Source organism: Orbilia oligospora, assembly GCF_000225545.1.
Source record: "Orbilia oligospora ATCC 24927 unplaced genomic scaffold scaffold00006, whole genome shotgun sequence".
NCBI lineage: Eukaryota > Fungi > Ascomycota > Orbiliomycetes > Orbiliales > Orbiliaceae > Orbilia > Orbilia oligospora.
In genome coordinates this window covers 136,115-155,620 of record NW_011645563.1, presented here as the reverse complement: position 1 = coordinate 155,620, position 19,506 = coordinate 136,115, and the positions used below count along the sequence as shown (strand labels likewise).

The following is a 19,506-nucleotide window of genomic DNA, read 5'->3' as shown; positions in this document are numbered from 1 at the left end:
CTTACAGACTACTCTTATCATGGCTACTTTAATCGCTGTCCTTCACTCTAGTTGGTGATTGTGGCCTCTCTTGCCAGGGCTGTTCGTTCTTCGCATCATGTCTACCCATAGACAAACTAGACTAGTTTTAAGAGAATTACGATTCCTTCAATGTTCATAAATTAAAGAACTTAAAACTTCATTCTTTACATTCTTATTTCCAAATAGTAGCTTTATGCTGAGCCTTGATCATGATCCTTTCGAATTTTGGTTGTATCATATATCATGGCCTGGAGGCAAGTGTGTTGGTGACCACGTTTGATAATCCAAAATTACCAAATCAAGAACCCGGCTCTCCCATCATCAAAATCAAAACCCACTTTTAGAACCAAGCGAAAACCAACCTTGAAGTCCTCCACATTACACCTGTCCACCACCATTCGCGTCGCTTTCAAATCATCACCGTCAGCATAGCTCCGATTTTTAACATAAATATCATAAACACCGGTTCGCCTTATTCATTTGCATTATGTCCTTGGCGGACGAGCTTCTCGCCGACTTTGACGACCAGTCGGACGGCGAAGAAGAGAAGGAAATCGATTCTTTAAACACAACGCTAGACCTTTACGCTAACAAGTCGAATGGAACTGCGAGTAACAGCCGACATGGAATGGGCATCGACGGGGATGGGGAGGATGAAGAGGATGAGGAGATGATGGATGCAGGGGGGGGAGGGGACGGGGACGACGGTGAAGACGAGACGCAGATAAAAGCGCGGATAGAAAAGATGCAGCTTGGTAAGGTGGACGATGTCAGGAGTATCGCGAAGTTGATGAAGGTCCTTGAGCCGGTTCTAGAGGTACTTTCACATCCATTCCCGTAGATTCACTAACCTTTGCAAAGAAACTAACTTCAAGTCAAATAGAAAATCGCGTATTACCAGTCTCAACCGACGCCAACTTCCATCATCGGATCTGTTGAACAAAATCCGGAGTACCACCTAATCGTCGAGTCCAATAAGCACTCTGTAGAAATTGATTCGGAGATTATTCTTGTTCACAAGTTTATCCGCGACCATTATTCGCCGAGATACCCCGAACTCGAAAACTTGGTTACCAATCCGTTGGATTACGCCAAAACCGTCGCTGTGATCAAAAATGACCTTCATCTCCAACCTATGCAGTCACAGCTTCGGGCCGTCTTGGACAGTGCAACTGTCATGGTGGTGACCGTAGAAGCTACAACATCGAAGGGAAGGCCGCTGTCCGATAAGGAGATAGCGACCGTTGTCAGTGCTTGCGAGATGACTATGGCCCTTGACCGAGCAAAACATACAATTATAAACTATGTCTCCTCGCGAATGACTTTATTCGCACCGAACACTTCGGCGATCATTGGCTCCACCACGGCTGCCCAGTTGATTGGATTTGCTGGCGGTCTGTCCGGGCTCGCAAAAATGCCTGCCTGCAATATTTCAGCCTTGGGGGTTAAGCGTAGGGCCGCAGTCACTCTTGCGTCCAATGTCGGTATCAGGCAACAAGGATTCCTATACCATTCGCCGATCATTCGACAAATCCCCAATGATCTCAAGATTAAGGCAATGCGCATAGTTTCCAGCAAAATTGTTCTTGCCGTCCGAGTTGACTTTGCCCATGAGCACACCGATGGGTCGATGGGGAATACTCTTAAGCAAGATATCCTCGAACGTTTAGATAAACTTACAGAGCCGCCACCAAACAAAGGGCCTAAGGCTTTGCCCGCACCAGACGATAAACCTGCTCGGAAGCGTGGTGGCAGGAGAGTTAGGAAAGCGAAGGAGGCAACTGCGATGACGGATCTCCGCAAACAACAAAACAGACTAGTGTTTGGCGAGGCTGAAAGGGAAGTTTCATATGGAGACAGTACGAAGGGAATGGGAATGATTGGAGCGCAAGATAGCGGGAAAATTAGAGCAACGAAAGTTGATCCTAGGACAAGGGCTAAACTTAGCAAGAATAACCTTGGTTGGGGTACATCAGCCGGCGGGAACCAATCGGTCATCAACCCATTCAAGAATACACCTGGTGGTATGATGAGTTCGTTTGGTGCGCGCAGTACTGCTAGCGTTAGCGGTACGGCAAGTAGTTTGGCATTTACACCGGTCCAGGGTATTGAACTTGTCGACCCGAAAGTCAAATTGGAGATGGAACGAAAGCGAAAGGCTGAATCGGATAAATGGTTTCAGAGTGGAACCTTTACACAGGTTGGGGACCAATCGAAATTTGGCAACAAGAGGGTCGATACCGGAGAGGGGAAGACGACGGGCTTAATGCTACCTCCACCAGCTCCTCTCAAGAAGAAGATATAGGCTTCTACAAGAGACGAACTCTCACAAATTCATCGAAATTTCGACACGTTTCTATTTTTCTCTCCCAAAAGGTCAGACATATCCTTCCAACCTTTGAACTGAAAGATATCAAATATCACACTGTCTGGCTGTTCTTTGTTAACAAAGTGTTTCGACTGCGACGGGGAAGTAGCTTCGACGGGTGGTTGGATGTATGTCCCCTCACTTTCGCTTTCCTAACGCCTACGTCGAAGTGGAGTTATGGCGTTTTTATGGTCAATAACATGTACATTAGCACCCTGCAATACCACGCATTTCATCTACCAAAGTTCCCCTCGGCGATTCGCCATGCATAGTCGTGATATGTCACCATAAGGTGCTAGGTTTCGTTTTGTGTACTCCTATCATATCGACCTTATAGAACTTCTCAGCGGGGCTTCATTCGAAGACCATCACGATTCCACTTCCTGCACACCCTTCGCTTCAACTAAACACCCAAACCGAGAGAAAATGCCGTGTTGCAACTACTGCTGCCAAAAACCATCCTTCGAGAGCCGGCGTCGAATTTGCAGACGCAGCCCAGTGAACAACAGTAGACGACATGGTCATATCTGCCATGTTTGCGGAAATGCCTTCTATACAGCCCTCGAAGCCGACGAACATTTCAAGATTGTCCATGGATACTCTTGCAGTTTTTGCCAGAAGAAGTGTCGGTCCAGCGGGGGCCTAAAGCTGGTAGGCTGCTGATAAGTGCTATAAGCAAAACGCTGGACAAAAGCAAAATGCAATGAACAGCCGGAAGAACAGAACTGATCATTGATTTCGAAAACGTCTAGCATCAAAAAATCCATCGAACTACAGTTTCGAACCCCCTCCGAGAAAGGAGCGAGTGGCTTGGGCATGCGCATGGAGGCAATGACGGGGATGATGACGATGGTACCAGATATAATCCAGAGATAAACCAACTACCATCTCGAAGGCGCCGGTTTCTTGAGCGAGAACAGGAAAATGAAACCCACGGCGAAACTGAGCCAAATTCACCAAGCCTACCCAGCTCAAGGGTGTGTCATAATTGCTCTCGACCGTTTGGGAGGACGTCCGCATACGTCCACCACCTTGAGAATTCGCGATGTGGACCAGGAGGGATCAAAATCTTCAGAATTGTTAAGAGGTTGGATCGAGACAACCTCATCACTTGCCCCCCTTCTCTAAAGTATACCCTTCTGATACTATATCAATCTCTCGTCTAGAACGGATCTAACAGTCTAAAGGACTAGGTGCAAAGTTTCATTCCAAAGACCTGAAGTGTGCTTCCCATGTCCTCAGGGTTCTAGCTTTGAGAATAATAAGGCAGATATAGAAACGCATAGGAGAAAAGGCGATCACTCCAGATTGGGGGGTGGGGGATCGAATTCGGATCTGAGCTCTGCAAATGGGAATGGTTGGAAGCCGGCGCTTACCACGTATAATGGGGAAATACATTATATTTGCCGACGCTGTGGCAAAGAGTTCTCGGTCTTGAGCGGGCTCATTCAGCATATTGAAAGTCAGGCGTGTAAGGAAGGCCGAAGGTGGGCCGTAGATTATAGCGGTATCAAATGGGAGGATATGGTGAAGGCCATTGGGATTATTTAGGAGTTAGGGCGCACTTGACTTCCTACTTATGTATTATACATATAAAGGAGACCTATACCTTTTTAGTCTACGGGTAGGTACCTTAGGCTAATTTTATCTTTCTAAGAATGCCATTTTCTTAAGCTATTAAGCTAAAGCTTATGCATGTGGTTTTTTTTTTTAAAAAAAAAAACCCCCTCGACGTTGCCACACTTTCTATACGTAACGTGCATACAGATTCCCGGTCTCGAGACTAGCTGACATTGCGAGTATACTGTCATCAAAGCGGTTCAATGGTACCTGCTCGTGGCCGTCCTAGTAATATCTTCCAGTTGATGTTGTTATTCCAGAGAAACGATAGGAGGGGTGACCCCCAGAAGGGAATTGAGCCTGAAATAACATCCGAGTTTCTTAGTGAAAAACCAACGGGTCACTGCCGCATACTATCTGTGTGCGCCTTTACTCAAGGCACATCGAGGTAGCTCCCTCCACCCGGACTCCCACCCCTCGACGACGCACTGATTGGACTTAAATTATCCCGACTGCTACCGCCCGAGGCCGTTGGTAGCTCCAACCGCCTTGCGCTCTCAAACATAAAACTTTTTTCTTCATCGCCACCCGGGCTTCTTAACTCTACGAGTTCTAGGGCTTCCTTAAGCGTCTTGCCGCTATTATCAAGCGCAGTAAGGAACCTGGCAAGTTCTTTGCAAAGGTCCCAATCTTCTTCCGCAACGGCTCTTGAGAATAGCCGTACCATATCTTGAGAGGATGACGACAGTTTCTCCATCGTATGAAGGATCAGCAGATAGCCTCCGGCAGTTTTAAGCAAGCCTCGAGATAAAGATTCTTCAAATAGCACTTGAGGTGAGCCCACCACAGAGAACAAATGTGACCACGATGCCACTTCTGTTTTCCTTGTACACTGCACAATGACGTTGAGATATTCTGGGAAATTTGATAAGAAGCGTACAACTAGAGGAAGGACAGCAACTAGTACAAGTTAGTTAGTATGAAAGCTAGCATCCTACGAAAATGGGTCGAGCCTACCCTCTTGTTCTGGTTGTGTGTCGGCTTCATCATCCAACACATCGTGCAGGAGTATTTCGAGTGCATGTTCGAAGTACGACACTCCTTCATATTGCCTTGCAAGACCGATGGCAGCAGCTTCGTTCCGGTTTTGAAGATGGTGACGAAGCAAATAATTGAAAAAGAGATGCGTCTATTGAAAAAAGAATTTAAAAAACGGTTAGCCGCTGAATCGTGGAAAGAAGTATTTGAATTCTTACCCTCGATCCTAGCCTGAAAAATGAAAAGGTAACATCTCTCCTTTCGACAATCTCAACCTCAACGCCACTAATTATGCCTTTAGACAATAGAATCGAAAGCGGGTAGAAATCAACGGGAACTTTCACAGCTGGTGGTAACTCTTTGGATTCCACTGAACCCGCCAAAAGGTCCTTCACGTCCATCCAAACCCGCAAATCTTGTCCCTCGAAGACCCATAGCGAATCATTCAGATCCTGCTCAGGGAATCCGTTTAATTCCTCTGGTGGTAATATGTACTGCCTCTGAGTGGCCGGGAGATCTCTCATGAGTATGTAATACTCTACGTTCTGGAACAGTACTCTCATTTCGTACTTCAACTCGCCACCTTCTGTCGTCGAGGGCTGCAAGACCACCAATTTTCCGTCAACCAAAAATAATACCGTGGCCAATGCAACGTCTCTCGATGGGTCGCCTTCTCTTAGCTGCTCCTCTGGGAGTATCCAACTTATAGAACGGACCCTTGCAGGCGCCCGTACTATCCCATGGAATGTAATTTGGCCGACCAGTCTTAACATTACCGTGTCCTTTGTCGTCGTGAAAATGAAGTGATACAGCGCATTGTCATGCGTATACGCCAGTAACCCGTCTTCACCAGTCAAAGTTATTAGAACAACGGGGCTTGGAAGAGTCTCCGCATGCAAAATCAGAGTATTGTCGAGTTGCAATTCTCTCGAGTATAACCTCAGCTCGTACATATCGTCTGATTCGACAGCGGCGACGAGGATATGATGATACCAACACATACCACCCCGAACAACGAAGTCGCTTTCCATGGACTCGTTCAAAAACGTTTTCCACCGTCCCGAATGTATTGAATAATGAGCCAACCCTCTTCGCCCAGCGATAGCTAAATACCTGCCATCGGGGGATATCGAAACTTGCCGGATTGGATAGTTGTCAACAAGGTAAGTGGGAGGGATTGGTACATGGTACCATAAGGTTTGCTCCGTTGACAATGTTTGAAGATCCGACTGGTCATAGCCGCGATACACCAGCAACTTTGAAGGTGTTTGAAGTACTGTCCTTGCGATATTTTGCTATCCTCAACGTTAATTCCATGATGCGTATCGAAGAGTATGGAGTTCATCTTACTGCATTGAACATTCCGGTCACTGAGCTCCGAGCTAGCTCTAGAATGTAGATGTTCTCACTTTTCCGTATACTTTCGTCAGACATCCGTTTCCCACTAACCAGAGCAATCTCTACCCCACCAGGGAGCCATGCACCATCGCAAAGACCATCCAAGTAGGCGTCATTGAACCTTTCCTTCTCCACATTGTCCGCGGAAAAGGTACTTCCTATTAATTTTCCGTATGTTGTCCAAAGGGCCCACCCGCTCTCAAACCCGGCGAATAGCGCATATCCGTCCGGCGACCACGCAAGGAACATCAATTTCCCGGACGACCATTTTGATGCTGGAGGGATAATTGTATGCGATAGTGGGATGTTTCCGACATAGTCACGGGCGTTATAGACATATAGGTTGCCGCTAAACAAGTTAGCAAGTAAATGGCTTTCTCGAAACAATAAATAAAACCGTACCCTGTAGTTGCAACAGCAATTAGTGAAAATCGTGCGTTTATTGAAGCTTTCGTCGCCATTAGATTTTCTGTTTGTGGGCTATGGAAGCAATATCCTTTAAATAAACGGCCCGTTGACTCTGCTTCCTAAGGTAGTATTAGTTTTGAACGCCGATATGCCTCTCAGCATTCCGGACTTACTGTGTATGGTAGTCTCTGGACTGCATATGCCCGTCCATCGCTCGTTACCCATGTGCTTAAGTTCATGGGGCGATCATGGACCATTTCACTAATCGTGACCTTCTTGCCCTGTATCCAATTCATTCTGCTAAGCAGCTCTGTACTTGTTTGCTGCCCAGACGCGGTATCTGGCGTCCAACGGATGCATTGTATAGCTGGAGGGCGTAAAGTAGCTACTATCAATTCGTCGTCCCAGGCCAATGCTCTTAATTATGCATCAGCAGCCATCATGACCTTGTATTAGCAAATAGGTATATACCTGGATATCCCGGCATCAATTTTGATGACCATACGGAACCGTATTAGATACTCCTTTATCCCGCCACCGTCCGTGGCACCATTTACTAGATTCGAATGATTCCCTATGGCATTATGGGCATGAGATTTAGTCGGAAACGATGGACGGTAGACTTTGCTCGAAGGGTCAGATTGTAGAATGTATGTTATAAGATATCCCTCTGTCGTTTGAACTACGAAGACTTGCGAGTCCGGACGGATCATGACGTCGACATTCTGCCCATAAAGCTTAAGAGATGATGCAGAACGTAGGACTTGGGCGACAACGGCAGTAGGCTACAGGGTATTGGGAGCTTTGGTTAATTAACTTAGCTGGTCGGCGTAATACGAGGAAACCATTATGCCCATGCTAGCTCGAAATTTTGAGATGTCAAGAGCTTGACTTACTCGTGTTTGCCATATCACCAATTCGGCTGAGCTTATTGTAGCGAAGAGAGACCCACTACGTGATATCTTGATGGCAAGGACATCGCGGTTTGGGAGCTTGGACGGGTCGGCATGTCTATCTTCCCAATCCTCGACCGAAGACTTCTCATATCTCTCAACCAGCACTGCCTCTTCATCGGCTTCTTCATCAACTTCCTCGATTGGCTCTTCTCTCCTGGCTTTAGCATCTTCTTTCGGTTCCAGATCTGGAATTTCGGGAACGGTTTCCAGAGGATTTAGCGTATCGCCTACATATGGTTCTCCGATATCGTCGTCCTGGCTAGGATTTGCTGGGGTTCTTGGAGTATTCGCAGTAAACGCGAGAGGAGAAGCCGGTACTGTCTCTCTAGCGAAATCATCGAGTGCGTGCTGGGGCAGCTTGGAGGTATACACCCTGGGAACATTGAGCGGCCAGTACATGGTTGGATGATGCGATGCGATATATCGATATTTGTATTGTGTCTTCAGCCTAGAAAGGCAACATTGTTCGCTCTAATTTGGGGGATTGGTGAGGTTCTAGGCTATAAGGATATCCAATTGATGCCGAGCACGAATTATGTCCTCCTCCACCTCCTCTTCCTCCTCCCCTTCTTTATAGTGTCGATATTATATCGATATCGATAGCTAGCTTCGGTCAAGGTCAGGCCAGGCCAAACCAGGCGGTTGCATGCAGTTGGCGATGTGATGCTTTGGTTGTGTTGCATTCCCAGCCCAGCGCGTGTAAAGGCGTAATCCCTTGGGGTCTGAGTAGGTAAGTAATAGGTACTTACTTAATGTCTGGAACTCGAGAACACATATCATCTAGATCTCCACCACCTGTCATCAACGTCATTCGCATCCTTCCTCTTCCAGCTTCACAGACATATCCCGAGCAGCTAGGCCGGTTATAGCCCTACGCATACACCCCTCTTCTCTGCTGTCCTTTTCTCTGTTCTCAAGTGGTCTTTCGACCGACCCCTTTGAAAGATGGCGCATCAGAGACCTGCCTTTACAGCCACTTCCCCTCCGCTTCTTCACCATCCCGTAAGTTCATCCAATCCTTCTAAGTCAATACAAAAAGTACACTAGTTTATACAATATGCAGGTCCCTCAGCATCCAATACCCCAGCATACAATGCGGTCACCTCCACCCCTCTCTCAAACATCATCAGGCTCTGCCTACGCTTCATCCCCATATCAGCAGCAGACAGGCGTGCCAATGCATAACCAAGGTCACAGTATTCATCCTGCCTATGGCGGATTCCTGGCAGAGCCAGCCGCCCAAATCGGCCTGCAAATGGGTGCGTCTGCGATGAGAAACATCGAACAGAATGTTAGTAACACGTGCCGCCCCTCCGAAAAGTCACTGTATGCAATGGCCACACAACTTACGGTTCCATTTTCGACCAGATGAACCGATATGTTAATTACACGGCCCTTAAACACTACTTCAATGTTTCGAACTCCTATGTGCTTAATAAGCTCCGACTCGTCATATTCCCCTGGAGACATCGACCATGGACCCGGATCCCTAAGGCTGTAGGGCCGAGCCAGGCGGATGGGATGTTTCTACCGCCACGAGACGATCTGAACAGTCCGGATATGTATATTCCGGTCATGGCGTTTGTGACGTATATCTTGCTGTATACTATGTTGGCAGGTATTCGTGGTCACTTTCACCCCGAACTACTTGGCAAGCTCGCATCCACGGCTTTCGCGATCGTCCTGTTAGAAATCTTAGGACTGAAATTCGGTTGCTATCTTTTGAATATCAATAACGAATCCCAACTACTAGACTTGGTAGCGTACAGTGGTTACAAGTTTGTTGGTATAATAGCCACAATCTTGATTCAAGAATTGTCTTCGAATGGATGGCTACGATTCCTGGGTTTCTTTTATTTCTTTTCGTCAAATGCCTTCTTTCTAGTAAGTTAACAGTGTCCTCTATGGGTTTACCTTTGGTAGTATTATCGCTAAGACGACTCGGAAAACACTTAGCTACGAAGTTTGAAATATGTCCTTCTTCCTGAAACCTCGACTGACAACCCGCGGGGTACCGTACAAGCGGTTGCGAGGGCGCAAAGGAACCGAAGAACACAGTTCCTATTCATCTATTCTTATGTCGTTCAGTTCGTTTTTATGTGGATACTAACCACCGGCTAAGCGGAACTTCACAATTTAATCGGCTCGGTGCTCGATAGACAAGAGCACTCCTATGACCCTAGTGTAATAACCATCTGGCTAGCAAGTGTTCCTTTCTTTTTATTATGATTTTGTTCCTCCTCAAAGGTGTAAGTATTTACATGTCCACGTAGCAAGCAAACTATCATGACCGATGCTAGCTAATCGAGGACGAGTGGTGGAAACCACAAAAAAAAAAAAATGTACATATTGGCCAACATATATACAATCGTCCAAAGAGCTCGTCTTGTAACACGCCAAGGTTTGTTACACCTATAAGCTCTAGTGAGCCGAGATTTGCAACATTCTGCAAAGAAAGGAGCAGAGTTGAGTGTCGTCGACTGGTGGCATGTAATGGCAGAGGAAGGGCGCATGAGAACAATATGCAGTAAGGCGAGAAAACTATACAATGGATGTCACGTCGAAGAAACGTACAAAAGGGTCCATTACACGGCTAGAACCGCGACCGGTCATATTCGGAGTAGGTAAGTCCCTAGGCTCCGTATCCGTCAGACCATCCTTAATTTACTTTCTCTTCTTCTCCTTATCTTTATCCTTCGCGGAGTCAAATTCCTCTAATAAGGCGTCCTTGAAGCTTGTCTCCTTCCTTTTCTTATCGTAGTTCTCTCTCCACTTTTGGTTCAGATTCTCCTCAACAACACTCGTATCCAGGATGACCTGGTTCCTGGATTGTTGTTCCGAAATTTTGCCGTAGATTCCCATAGCGCCAGCGATCATCCCCCCAACATCTCCCATCTGACTTGGGATGATGATAGTATTGCTCTCCTTGGCCAACTTGCTGAATGCGTCGACGTACTTCTCCGCAACCGACAAGCTGATGGCGTTTTGAGCGCTATCCGCGCCGGCCTGGATCGAAGCCGCAACCTTTTCTATCCCAAGCGCTGTAGCCTCTGCTCTTAATCGGATAGCTTCGGCCTCACCAGCTGCTCTGTTGATCTGCTCCGCCTTCAAGGCTTCGGAGGCGAGAATAACACTCTGCTTCCTTCCCTCTGCAATGTTGATGGCCGCCTGCCTCTGACCTTCAGACTCTAATATTTCTGCTCTCTTCGATCTTTCCGCCGAAACCTGTCGGTGCATGGCGTGCAATACAGCCTCGGGGGCATGTATATCTCTGATTTCGTATCTTAGCACTTTAACGCCCCAATCCTGTGAGGCCTCGTTAATCGCCATAGTAATATTGGTATTAAGGTTGGCACGTTCCTTTAGAACGTGATCGAGGGTCAATTGGCCAATTTCCGAACGCATAGTCGTTTGTGCGAGCTGGGAGATAGCGTATTCAGCATCTTCAACCCCATATGAAGCTTTGTAGGCATCGAAAATACGGATATATAGAACACCGTCGAGTTCTAGAGTAACGTTGTCTGCTGTCTATGGTGGCGCGTTAGTTCTGGTTCCTTGATGGAGTGTCGGCACAACTGACAATAGCTGACTGAGATGGAATTCCGATTGCGACTTCTTTCAACGTCTTAACGTACTTGATCTTGTCGATGATCGGGATTAATATCGCTAGACCAGGTTCGAGAATTCTGTCCAGTATTTAGCTATGCTAACAAGATACAATGATAGACACCATAATTTACCTGTGAAATTTCCCCATACGTTCTACAACCCACGCTGTTTGCTGAGGCACAAATCTATAACCCAACTATTAACTCACTAGCAATAGCCACGTGGCTATGGAACCAGACGAACCGGATGATAGTATTGGCGGGAAGGCTAGGCGCGGTAAAGTAAGATGAGGAACCGAGGCTGCTGCCACCGGCCACATAAGAGGACGCATTCCGAGATGTTGCTAAATTTTTGTTCGATCCATGTAGCGAAGCAGTCGGGGAAGACTTTAACGTGGGGGGGGATGCCTGAGGTCGAGAAGGATAGTTGGAAATGGCCAACTTTCTAGCTGTTGAAAGAGAAGCAGCTCTCGTCGCGGCAGCTAAGAGGTAAGGCTGTGTAGGGTAGGCGAGTGCCCGAGTGGTAGGGCGGGCGAGCGAGGTCATTGTGATTGCCAGAGATGATAGGATTGCGGGGTCGACTGGTCAAGAGGTGGAGGAGAGCAGGAACGCTCATGGAAATTTATGTCCAATTGAATGACGCGCAGAAGAAGAAGCAATGCTGGGTGTAAAAACCCAACGCGCAACACAACGGCTGTTAAGAAATGTGCATAGTTATTTACATGAATGTATGTGATTTCCGAACGCCTCCGAACGCCCCGGGCGATCAAAAACGCACAAATAGCTTTCGTGTAATTATAAGGACTCGGCCTCTTTGAATTTAAAAACTCCTAACGCCAGGATCAGACCGCCAGTACCCTTTCTCGCAGCTTCGCACAATAATTTCTTCTTTCTTTCTTCTTCCGTATTGGCTCTCAAAACCAGATTTTAAGGAGCTCTTCGCTTACAGAACTATTCAATATAAAATCAGCATCATGTTATTTTGCATCATATTCCAAGACGGGGCATACCTAGGTGTAAGGACACCTGCCTCAGTAATGATGGCAGTCAGCAGTGTTGGCGGTGTGAAATCTACAAATCTATCGTTGCCAATTCGCTCGGCTTCCTCAATTGTATCCTTCTTGGCCGGTTGTTGCTCTTTTGTGTCATCGAGCGAAAAGTTGATCACGGTTTGAGTAATGGGCAGGTCATATGCTATAAAAGATTAGTCGTTGCACATTAAGGGAATTCAAGCGGGACCGGCTCAAGGTTTTAGCTCACAGTCGATGGGATACAAGCGAACAAATTTGTGGGTTTCGCAAACAGCGTAAATGCTCTTGCCTGCTGCTTTCGCAAGGGTCGCCATCTGGCAAGTTCCAAGGACTATCCCCATCAAGTCAGTTTTGAGTGAAGGATGTGATGCATTCTTGAACCCATACCATTAATAATGCCCCCGTTCTCGACAACTCCTTCTGCACCTATGAGGACAAAGTCGACTTTGTTCATGGCGTAACCAACGGCTCCCTCCGGAATAATTGCCACCGGAACTCCCCTTTCTCTCAGGATCGAGGCAAGTCTCTTTCCGCCAGAGCCTTCAGTGACAACAACCTGGAATCTAATGTGATTTTTCAAAGCAACATCCATCATTCCCAACACAACTCTGCTATAAGAAATAGTCATGATCGTGCACCCATCAGTAATGAATTTCGATCCAATATTGGCGAGCTTTTTTCGAGAGTCCTTAGCCCTCGTGCCAAAAAGCTTGTAGCTCTGCTTAAGATGCGCGACGAGCTTTGGCATGGACTGGGAATGCCGAAGGAACCGGACGATGAAGCGAAGAAACAGGTCACAGCCTGCCGAGAGCGATATAGGATTACGAATTGATTCTTTGAGGGCATCGATACCCCGGTTGAGAACATCGAGGAACTCAGCTGTCGTCTGTGAATTTATACGTTCGACGAGGTCCACAAGAGATTTGATGGCCGCAACCGGCATAGCTATTTCGGCCAGCGTCCAAGCGTTAGAAGGAGCTACCAAGAACTTTTTTTTAGAAAGAAATCAAGGAAACAAACACTTACTGAGATCATGGTCATTTCGTAAGTAGGTGAGGTACACTTCTCGGATGCTACATGTGCGGCAAATACCGTTTAGAAAACCCACACTACCTAGGGAAAATCAAATATCGAAGAGAAGAATAGGGGACCAACTCGAATTCACCAGTGTTCAACTGGACAACTCCTGGCTTTGCTGTGGATGGGTCAACGATGACGACTCCATCGGTTGGAGTAGGTACCTCCAATTTTGGAAGAGCTGAAACGGATATGTATATGTTAGTGGATAACTCCCTATATAAGTAACTCTCTATGTTTGTTCAAAGGGCTTCTTTTGATTCTAGATGATGATGATGATGATGATGGTGGTGGTGGTGACTCACTGGCAGTAGCAACCGCAGCCATACTTTGATATCAATAGCTTTTCGGACTTGATTTTGAAGTGACAAAAGGTAGTGGATTATTGATGTGGCAGCGGTGCGCTAGAGCAGAAACGATACGACTAGAGAGCTGTTAGATAGAGGGCGACGGTGACGATATAAATCTTGATGAGGTTGTTGATGGTCTGCAATGCGATGCACAATTGAGGCTTGACTTTGAATGCAAATGTTTTTTTTTTTTGGATTTGTTCTTTGAAGCTCGGCTTGGTTTGCAACTAGTACCATGTATAGTACCAGCGGTGGTGGTGGGAAGGTCAGGACAGCCCAAAGCGGACAAACGTCAACAAACGTCGACAAACTTGCTACCCAGTTGCTTTGCTGAGTCGAGGTGCTTATCGATAACAACCAGCAACCTCACCTCAACACAACAACACATTTCCCTCCATTGCTCCCGTGGTGCCTCCGATGGGATATAAAACCTTCTAAGGACCTTAAAAGGGGGGAAACTAGGACGGCTGAATGGCCGAAAATGCATGGACTCAGACACGGGAATTTAAGAAGTGGTGATCAAGAGATTTCTTGTCTCCCTATCGACTCCTCCTAGCCAGCTTCAAATCTAGCTCTCCTCAGCTCAGTGACTTGCTTGTGTATACTCAATATACCCCGCCACCAAGCATCCCTGTTGGTATGCACGCTAGCATTGCCCTGGTACGACCATCCAATCACAGCAGCAGTGCCAGCACTTGCATGCTGGGTTGCATGTTGGGCCATTGGCAGCCCAAAGTTCCCTTCTTTGGCCCCTAGAGCCTTAGGTACTACTATAATAATAGCCTTCGATGGACATTCCATCTTGATCCACAAGATCCCTCTTCTTCTACTTATTTCCAACACCCCTCCCCCTTCTCTACCATGCCGCCAACGTAAAATAAACCCACCCCGCGAACTGCGACGAATCCGTGATGGCCGACGAAAAGATCGAAAACGTCCTCTTCCTCGGTAGAGTCCATTGCTATGCCGTCCCACCTCTCACTGCAAATAAGGGCTACAAAGCCGCTGAATGGCGCATCGAGGACCCCAAGTCCATTATTTTCACAGCTCGTATTCGCGTCATAGAAACCTCCGATATCGACGGCGGAAATGTCAAAACCAATATCAAGCTAGAGGACCCTGAATCTGGCGAGTTGTTCGCCAATGGTCCGTATGAGGTGCTCACCCCGGTCCATTATTAGTAAACCAGCCGTTTCGACTGAGTCTAACACAACCCTATCGTGGTTCAATTAGGGCCCATATTGTGTCTCTCCGGTGACCGACTCTTCCCGCTTTTTTGCTGTGCGCGTCGTAGACGGAGCTCGTCGTGCCTATCTAGGAATTGGTTTCGAGGAACGATCCGATGCATTTGATTTCAACGTATGCCTGCAAGAAGTTCGTAGGCATAACAATCTGGAAGACCAGCACGGTGGCCCTGCAAACAATTTGGCCACTGGAAAAACTTCTTATGGGACTGGTAGAAATGCAGCAGCCCTCGGCCAACCCGCAAAACCCTCATCGGTGGCTGCTGCCGTCTTGCATGCGCCACCAAAGGACTACTCGCTAAAAGATGGCGAAACGATAAATATAACTATCGGGGTATGGTTTTTTCTCAACCTCAGAGTCTATATGTATAGTCGTATAGTTGAGAAATACACAAACGCTGATTCACACCTACGGGGATTTATAGAATAAGGGGAGACGTAGACCCCCAACTTCTCCCACACCTGCGTCAGACTCCACCAACGGTTTTCCGTTACCTTTTCTGCCGCCGCCACCCACTGCCGATGCTGTAAAGAAAAAGAGACAGAGCATGACAGAAATCGAAATGGCAGCAGAGTCTGCATTCGTTGGCATCCCTGCCCCCCCTACGTCTACAAGGATAACTGGGTTCGACGACGAGTTTGGCGACTTTGTTTAACCGAATGTATCATGATCTTACGACAATATTTCAGCTTTAATAGTGACTACCAGTGTACTATAATACCTTGACTATCATGATTTAGCTCGATTCCTTTCGGCTTAAGCTTTTCATTGTCTCTCAATTAAGGATTATGGCGAAACACTATTCGAATAGGAGCTAGGAGACAGGCGTGTGTTGCATACATAGACTTCGATCGAGTTTATTGGTTCCCGGCCAGTAGCCTCGAATCCACCCCGCCAGCGCCCATCGCAACCCTTCCACACAATATAACACCAGGGTGTAACAAAATAACGCGATGACGAAATGCATATATATGCATATGGCTGGCGGCAATTAATCAAAATCAAAATCATCGCTGTCAACTTCCAACTCTTTATCATCTCGAATCTCCAGAAAATTTGAACACATAACCCCGGATATCTCGTCGAAGTAAACAAGACCATAATCCAGCTCATGGACAGTGCAACCAAAGTGCATCTTTGGATAGGCGTACTGCGCGACGGTCTTCTCGCAGTACAGAGTCAAATTGTTGGGTTCGCTCCACTTTGAGGTTATTGGTAGAGCCTCCTCGGGCGTCCATGACTTACAGACAATCCTTCCAAGTTTGAGGGGGCTTCCTGGCTTCGGGAGCCAGACTGAAACAACTTCCAAGCTAGCGTACTCTCTGTAGACCTCCCTGGGGGTTTTGCTGATGTCGAAAGTAATGTGAGGTAGCTCGCAAACAAGGGCATGATATATCTCCGAAGCCTTCTCCTTGCTCAAGCCAGGCTCTGGCTTTTTGAAGTCTAGCTCCCCGTCCACTTTCTCCCACTCTCGCGGAGTCATATAACTCCAATAACCACCAAACAAGGTCGAACAGGCTTTGTTGAAGTCTCCAGGAAACTTATCCGAGAGGGCAGCGCAGATTGGTAGTTCTTCATTCGCCTTGTCGCAGGTCTTAACGGCCTGTTTAATGTTGTCCGTGTACTCAGGGCAAACATTATGATAAAGAATATAGTTGAGAAAATTTTTGATTGTATTGACGGCCTTCTCGATTTGCTCAGGAGACTTCATGCCAAAGTCAAATGGGATTTTGTGAGTCCTAAGAGTTTTTTTTCAAGTTTTAGTTTTAATTGTACCCTGTTAGTATAACTGGTCTGTTTCATTTTCATTTTCCTTTTCTTTCTCCGATTTCGTTTTTGGGCAAAATTCGATCATAGAATACTCACACAAAGGCTCGAACAACGTAGTCAAAGTCTACGGTGTATTCAGGATCCTCGTAGTCATCATCCAGCTCTTCAACTCGCTGGATACCAATGTTTTTCATGGATTCAGGAACGTAATCGGTCGCCTTGAACCTTGCGATTTCTTCGGTGTCATTCTCCTTGATAAATTTCTGATCCAGACCTCCAAACATCTTAGCCCCAGTCTTAATACCGCCCAAGTGGTAGTAAGCTTCTAAGAGCTGGTGACGAAGTGGATCAAGCTTTCTTTTCGCCTTGTATTTTTGAACAGCAGTCTCAATACGTTCAGCAACTGTCTTTTTGGCACTGTAGAGCTCCTTGTCCTTGTTATATTCTTCGGCTGTCAAGGGAGCTTCAACAAAGTTCTCCTCAAAGCCACTAGGGAGAGTCTTTCCTTTGCCCCCCTTTCTCCTTTTCTTCTTTTTCTTGGGGGCATCACCAGCTTCAGTAGCAGCTCCATGGCTGTTGGCTTGCGTTGCTGGTGTTGAGTCTTGCTCCTTAGGATCAGGAGAAGAAGTAGTAGGATGGTGAGGAGAGGGAGGAGTGTTTGCACTGTTTGCATCTGAAGCTCTAACGGTCAAAGAGTCGATCTGGTCGACGATGGTATCGATAGGATCAGATGAAGGCATGATTGCTGAGTTTAATTGTTTAATTTTGGCGATACTGAAGATAAAGATGAAGCTCAAGATGAAGATGAGAATATCTATAAAAACGTTGTTTAAATAAGTAAAAGTCCAGGCAGAATAATATAATGATACCTACCCGTTATGAAGTACTTAGTTCAGTAGTTAAGAAGTTAAGAAGTTAAGAAGTTAGCTCCTCCGAGCTCTTTTAAGTTGCCTGAATTGCAATGTAATGCAATGCAACGGGATGGATGGATGAATGAATGAATTAACATGTTCGTGTGTGTGTGTTGGCTGTTGTGCAACTTCCAACATGCTGCCCCTCCACATCCACACATAACAACCTTAGTACTTAAGTACTTAGGTGGGCCGGGACGTCTACAATATATCGACAACATCATCATCACCATCATCGTCTTCATCACCACCACCATTGCATTGCATCACATCGTACCAATCATATATCCAACACCAAGTACATAGGTAATTAGTACTTCTTCCCCGGGCCTCTTCTCAAGACTAATATATCAATATTAATATTAACCTAGTAAACGTCCATTAACATTAACATTAAAACATGTCCGGCATTTCGAATTCTCCATTCATTGCCCCTCCTCTTATCAAACGCTTCAGCCATGCTGCTGCTGGCCAGTAAGTTTTTCTTTTCCGGGAAACCCCCGCGGTTGAATGCATTCCCCCTCTGCAGCTCTGTTGCATCTGAAGTAACATAACTATTTCACCCCCAGCGAGGGTGTTCTGCGAGACGAATCCGGGGCACTCCTTATCAAACCGTGTCTTCCAAAGGAAGTAGGCTTCTATCAGGCCGCTGCATCACACCCCGAATTCGCCAAATGGATGCCGACATTTATGGGCACCCTTCAATTAAATTCCCAGACCACTGCTTCTCTGGGAGATAAACCTGGCGTGCCCCCAGTTCCTGCAATTGCCTCAGCACTCCCTTCTTCCGACCAGGGAGAAACGAGTACCCGCTCTGATGTTACAACCAAAAAACCTCTTGAAATTTCCATCGTCCTTTCTAATCTCACTTATGGGTTTGCCAAACCTTGTGTTTTGGACGTCAAGCTCGGGGCTCAGCTTTGGGACGACGAGGCTCCGTTAGAAAAACGAGCTCGTTTAGATGAGGTTTCCGACAAAACAACCTCTCGTTCACTGGGCATGCGTATCGCTGGTATGAAAGTTTGGAAAGGCGAGAATAAAGAGTATCAGATCTATGATAAGAATTACGGTAGACAATTCACAGCTGATAATGCAGTCGATGGATTCAAAGAATTTTTGTTTTCAGGCAAGCTTTCCGAGGAGCAGTCAAAATTCATTGCGAAGAGATTTGCCGACAAAGTTGCGGCGATTCAGGCAGTTCTTGAAAATCAGGAGAGCAGGATGTACTCCGCAAGTCTTTTGTTCGTTTACGAAGGTGACATTGATGCCTTGGATCAGGCTTTGCAAATCGAAAAAGAGAAGGATCTATCAAAAGGCACTTTAGCCGAAGGAGAAGACGACGGAAACGAAGACGAAGACGAAGAAGATGACGACGAAAGTAAGCCTCCGCCAAAGAAAATCGAAGATCTCAAGATCATTGATTTCGCACATGCAACCTGGACTCCAGGCCAAGGCCCGGATTTGAATGCTTTGCATGGCGTTAAGAGCGTCCTTTCCTTATTCAGGCAGCTTTCTTAGACAGCGTTGCATTCTCCATAGTGAGCCTTTACTTAGTTAATACATGATCAATGGTTTGGTCATTGAATACCTTTCTTGAATTCGATGACCATAAAAGGAACAGACGTAATAGTGTGAAAGCATTTGACGAAAGCGATAGCATCTACTGGGATCAAAATTTGGTCCTAGTAACTATAATAGACAAAGGAACACGACGAACAGCCATCTCTCAAAAGGAAACTTATCACACACACACACACAGACACAC

The 19,506-nt window shown here is 46.5% G+C and overlaps 9 protein-coding genes across 9 annotated transcripts; 5 read left to right on the top strand and 4 right to left on the bottom strand.

The window, feature by feature from the left end:
* Window positions 1–508: 508 nt before the first annotated feature.
* Window positions 509–2,326, top strand: AOL_s00006g63 (uncharacterized protein; the record flags this gene model as incomplete). Its single annotated transcript, XM_011119372.1, has 2 exons — window positions 509–838; window positions 905–2,326. The coding sequence occupies 2 exons, from the start codon at window positions 509–511 to the stop codon at window positions 2,324–2,326; spliced, it is 1,752 nt and encodes a 583-aa protein (XP_011117674.1).
* Window positions 2,327–2,815: 489 nt separating this feature from the next.
* On the top strand, window positions 2,816–3,555 carry AOL_s00006g62 (uncharacterized protein; the record flags this gene model as incomplete). Its single annotated transcript, XM_011119371.1, has 2 exons — window positions 2,816–3,040; window positions 3,142–3,555. 2 exons carry the CDS (start codon window positions 2,816–2,818, stop codon window positions 3,553–3,555), a joined length of 639 nt encoding a protein of 212 aa, XP_011117673.1.
* Window positions 3,556–4,382: 827 nt separating this feature from the next.
* Window positions 4,383–8,148, bottom strand: AOL_s00006g61 (uncharacterized protein; the record flags this gene model as incomplete). The annotated part of the gene is made up of 8 exons (XM_011119370.1): window positions 4,383–4,909; window positions 4,967–5,138; window positions 5,206–6,282; window positions 6,338–6,734; window positions 6,788–6,912; window positions 6,967–7,210; window positions 7,265–7,578; window positions 7,690–8,148. The coding sequence occupies 8 exons, from the start codon at window positions 8,146–8,148 to the stop codon at window positions 4,383–4,385; spliced, it is 3,315 nt and encodes a 1,104-aa protein (XP_011117672.1).
* A 546-nt stretch (window positions 8,149–8,694) lies between these two features.
* Window positions 8,695–9,870, top strand: AOL_s00006g60 (uncharacterized protein; the record flags this gene model as incomplete). The annotated part of the gene is made up of 4 exons (XM_011119369.1): window positions 8,695–8,751; window positions 8,813–9,040; window positions 9,118–9,633; window positions 9,706–9,870. 4 exons carry the CDS (start codon window positions 8,695–8,697, stop codon window positions 9,868–9,870), a joined length of 966 nt encoding a protein of 321 aa, XP_011117671.1.
* Window positions 9,871–10,413: 543 nt separating this feature from the next.
* AOL_s00006g59 (uncharacterized protein) lies at window positions 10,414–11,903 on the bottom strand (the record flags this gene model as incomplete). The annotated part of the gene is made up of 4 exons (XM_011119368.1): window positions 10,414–11,277; window positions 11,330–11,435; window positions 11,490–11,543; window positions 11,602–11,903. 4 exons carry the CDS (start codon window positions 11,901–11,903, stop codon window positions 10,414–10,416), a joined length of 1,326 nt encoding a protein of 441 aa, XP_011117670.1.
* A 368-nt stretch (window positions 11,904–12,271) lies between these two features.
* On the bottom strand, window positions 12,272–13,792 carry AOL_s00006g58 (uncharacterized protein; the record flags this gene model as incomplete). The annotated part of the gene is made up of 7 exons (XM_011119367.1): window positions 12,272–12,308; window positions 12,368–12,551; window positions 12,618–12,719; window positions 12,776–13,333; window positions 13,415–13,461; window positions 13,544–13,646; window positions 13,771–13,792. The coding sequence occupies 7 exons, from the start codon at window positions 13,790–13,792 to the stop codon at window positions 12,272–12,274; spliced, it is 1,053 nt and encodes a 350-aa protein (XP_011117669.1).
* A 934-nt stretch (window positions 13,793–14,726) lies between these two features.
* On the top strand, window positions 14,727–15,715 carry AOL_s00006g57 (uncharacterized protein; the record flags this gene model as incomplete). The annotated part of the gene is made up of 3 exons (XM_011119366.1): window positions 14,727–14,972; window positions 15,049–15,393; window positions 15,485–15,715. The coding sequence occupies 3 exons, from the start codon at window positions 14,727–14,729 to the stop codon at window positions 15,713–15,715; spliced, it is 822 nt and encodes a 273-aa protein (XP_011117668.1).
* A 336-nt stretch (window positions 15,716–16,051) lies between these two features.
* Window positions 16,052–17,570, bottom strand: AOL_s00006g56 (uncharacterized protein; the record flags this gene model as incomplete). The annotated part of the gene is made up of 2 exons (XM_011119365.1): window positions 16,052–16,799; window positions 16,927–17,570. 2 exons carry the CDS (start codon window positions 17,568–17,570, stop codon window positions 16,052–16,054), a joined length of 1,392 nt encoding a protein of 463 aa, XP_011117667.1.
* Window positions 17,571–18,141: 571 nt separating this feature from the next.
* On the top strand, window positions 18,142–19,259 carry AOL_s00006g55 (uncharacterized protein; the record flags this gene model as incomplete). The annotated part of the gene is made up of 2 exons (XM_011119364.1): window positions 18,142–18,215; window positions 18,311–19,259. 2 exons carry the CDS (start codon window positions 18,142–18,144, stop codon window positions 19,257–19,259), a joined length of 1,023 nt encoding a protein of 340 aa, XP_011117666.1.
* Window positions 19,260–19,506: the final 247 nt, after the last annotated feature.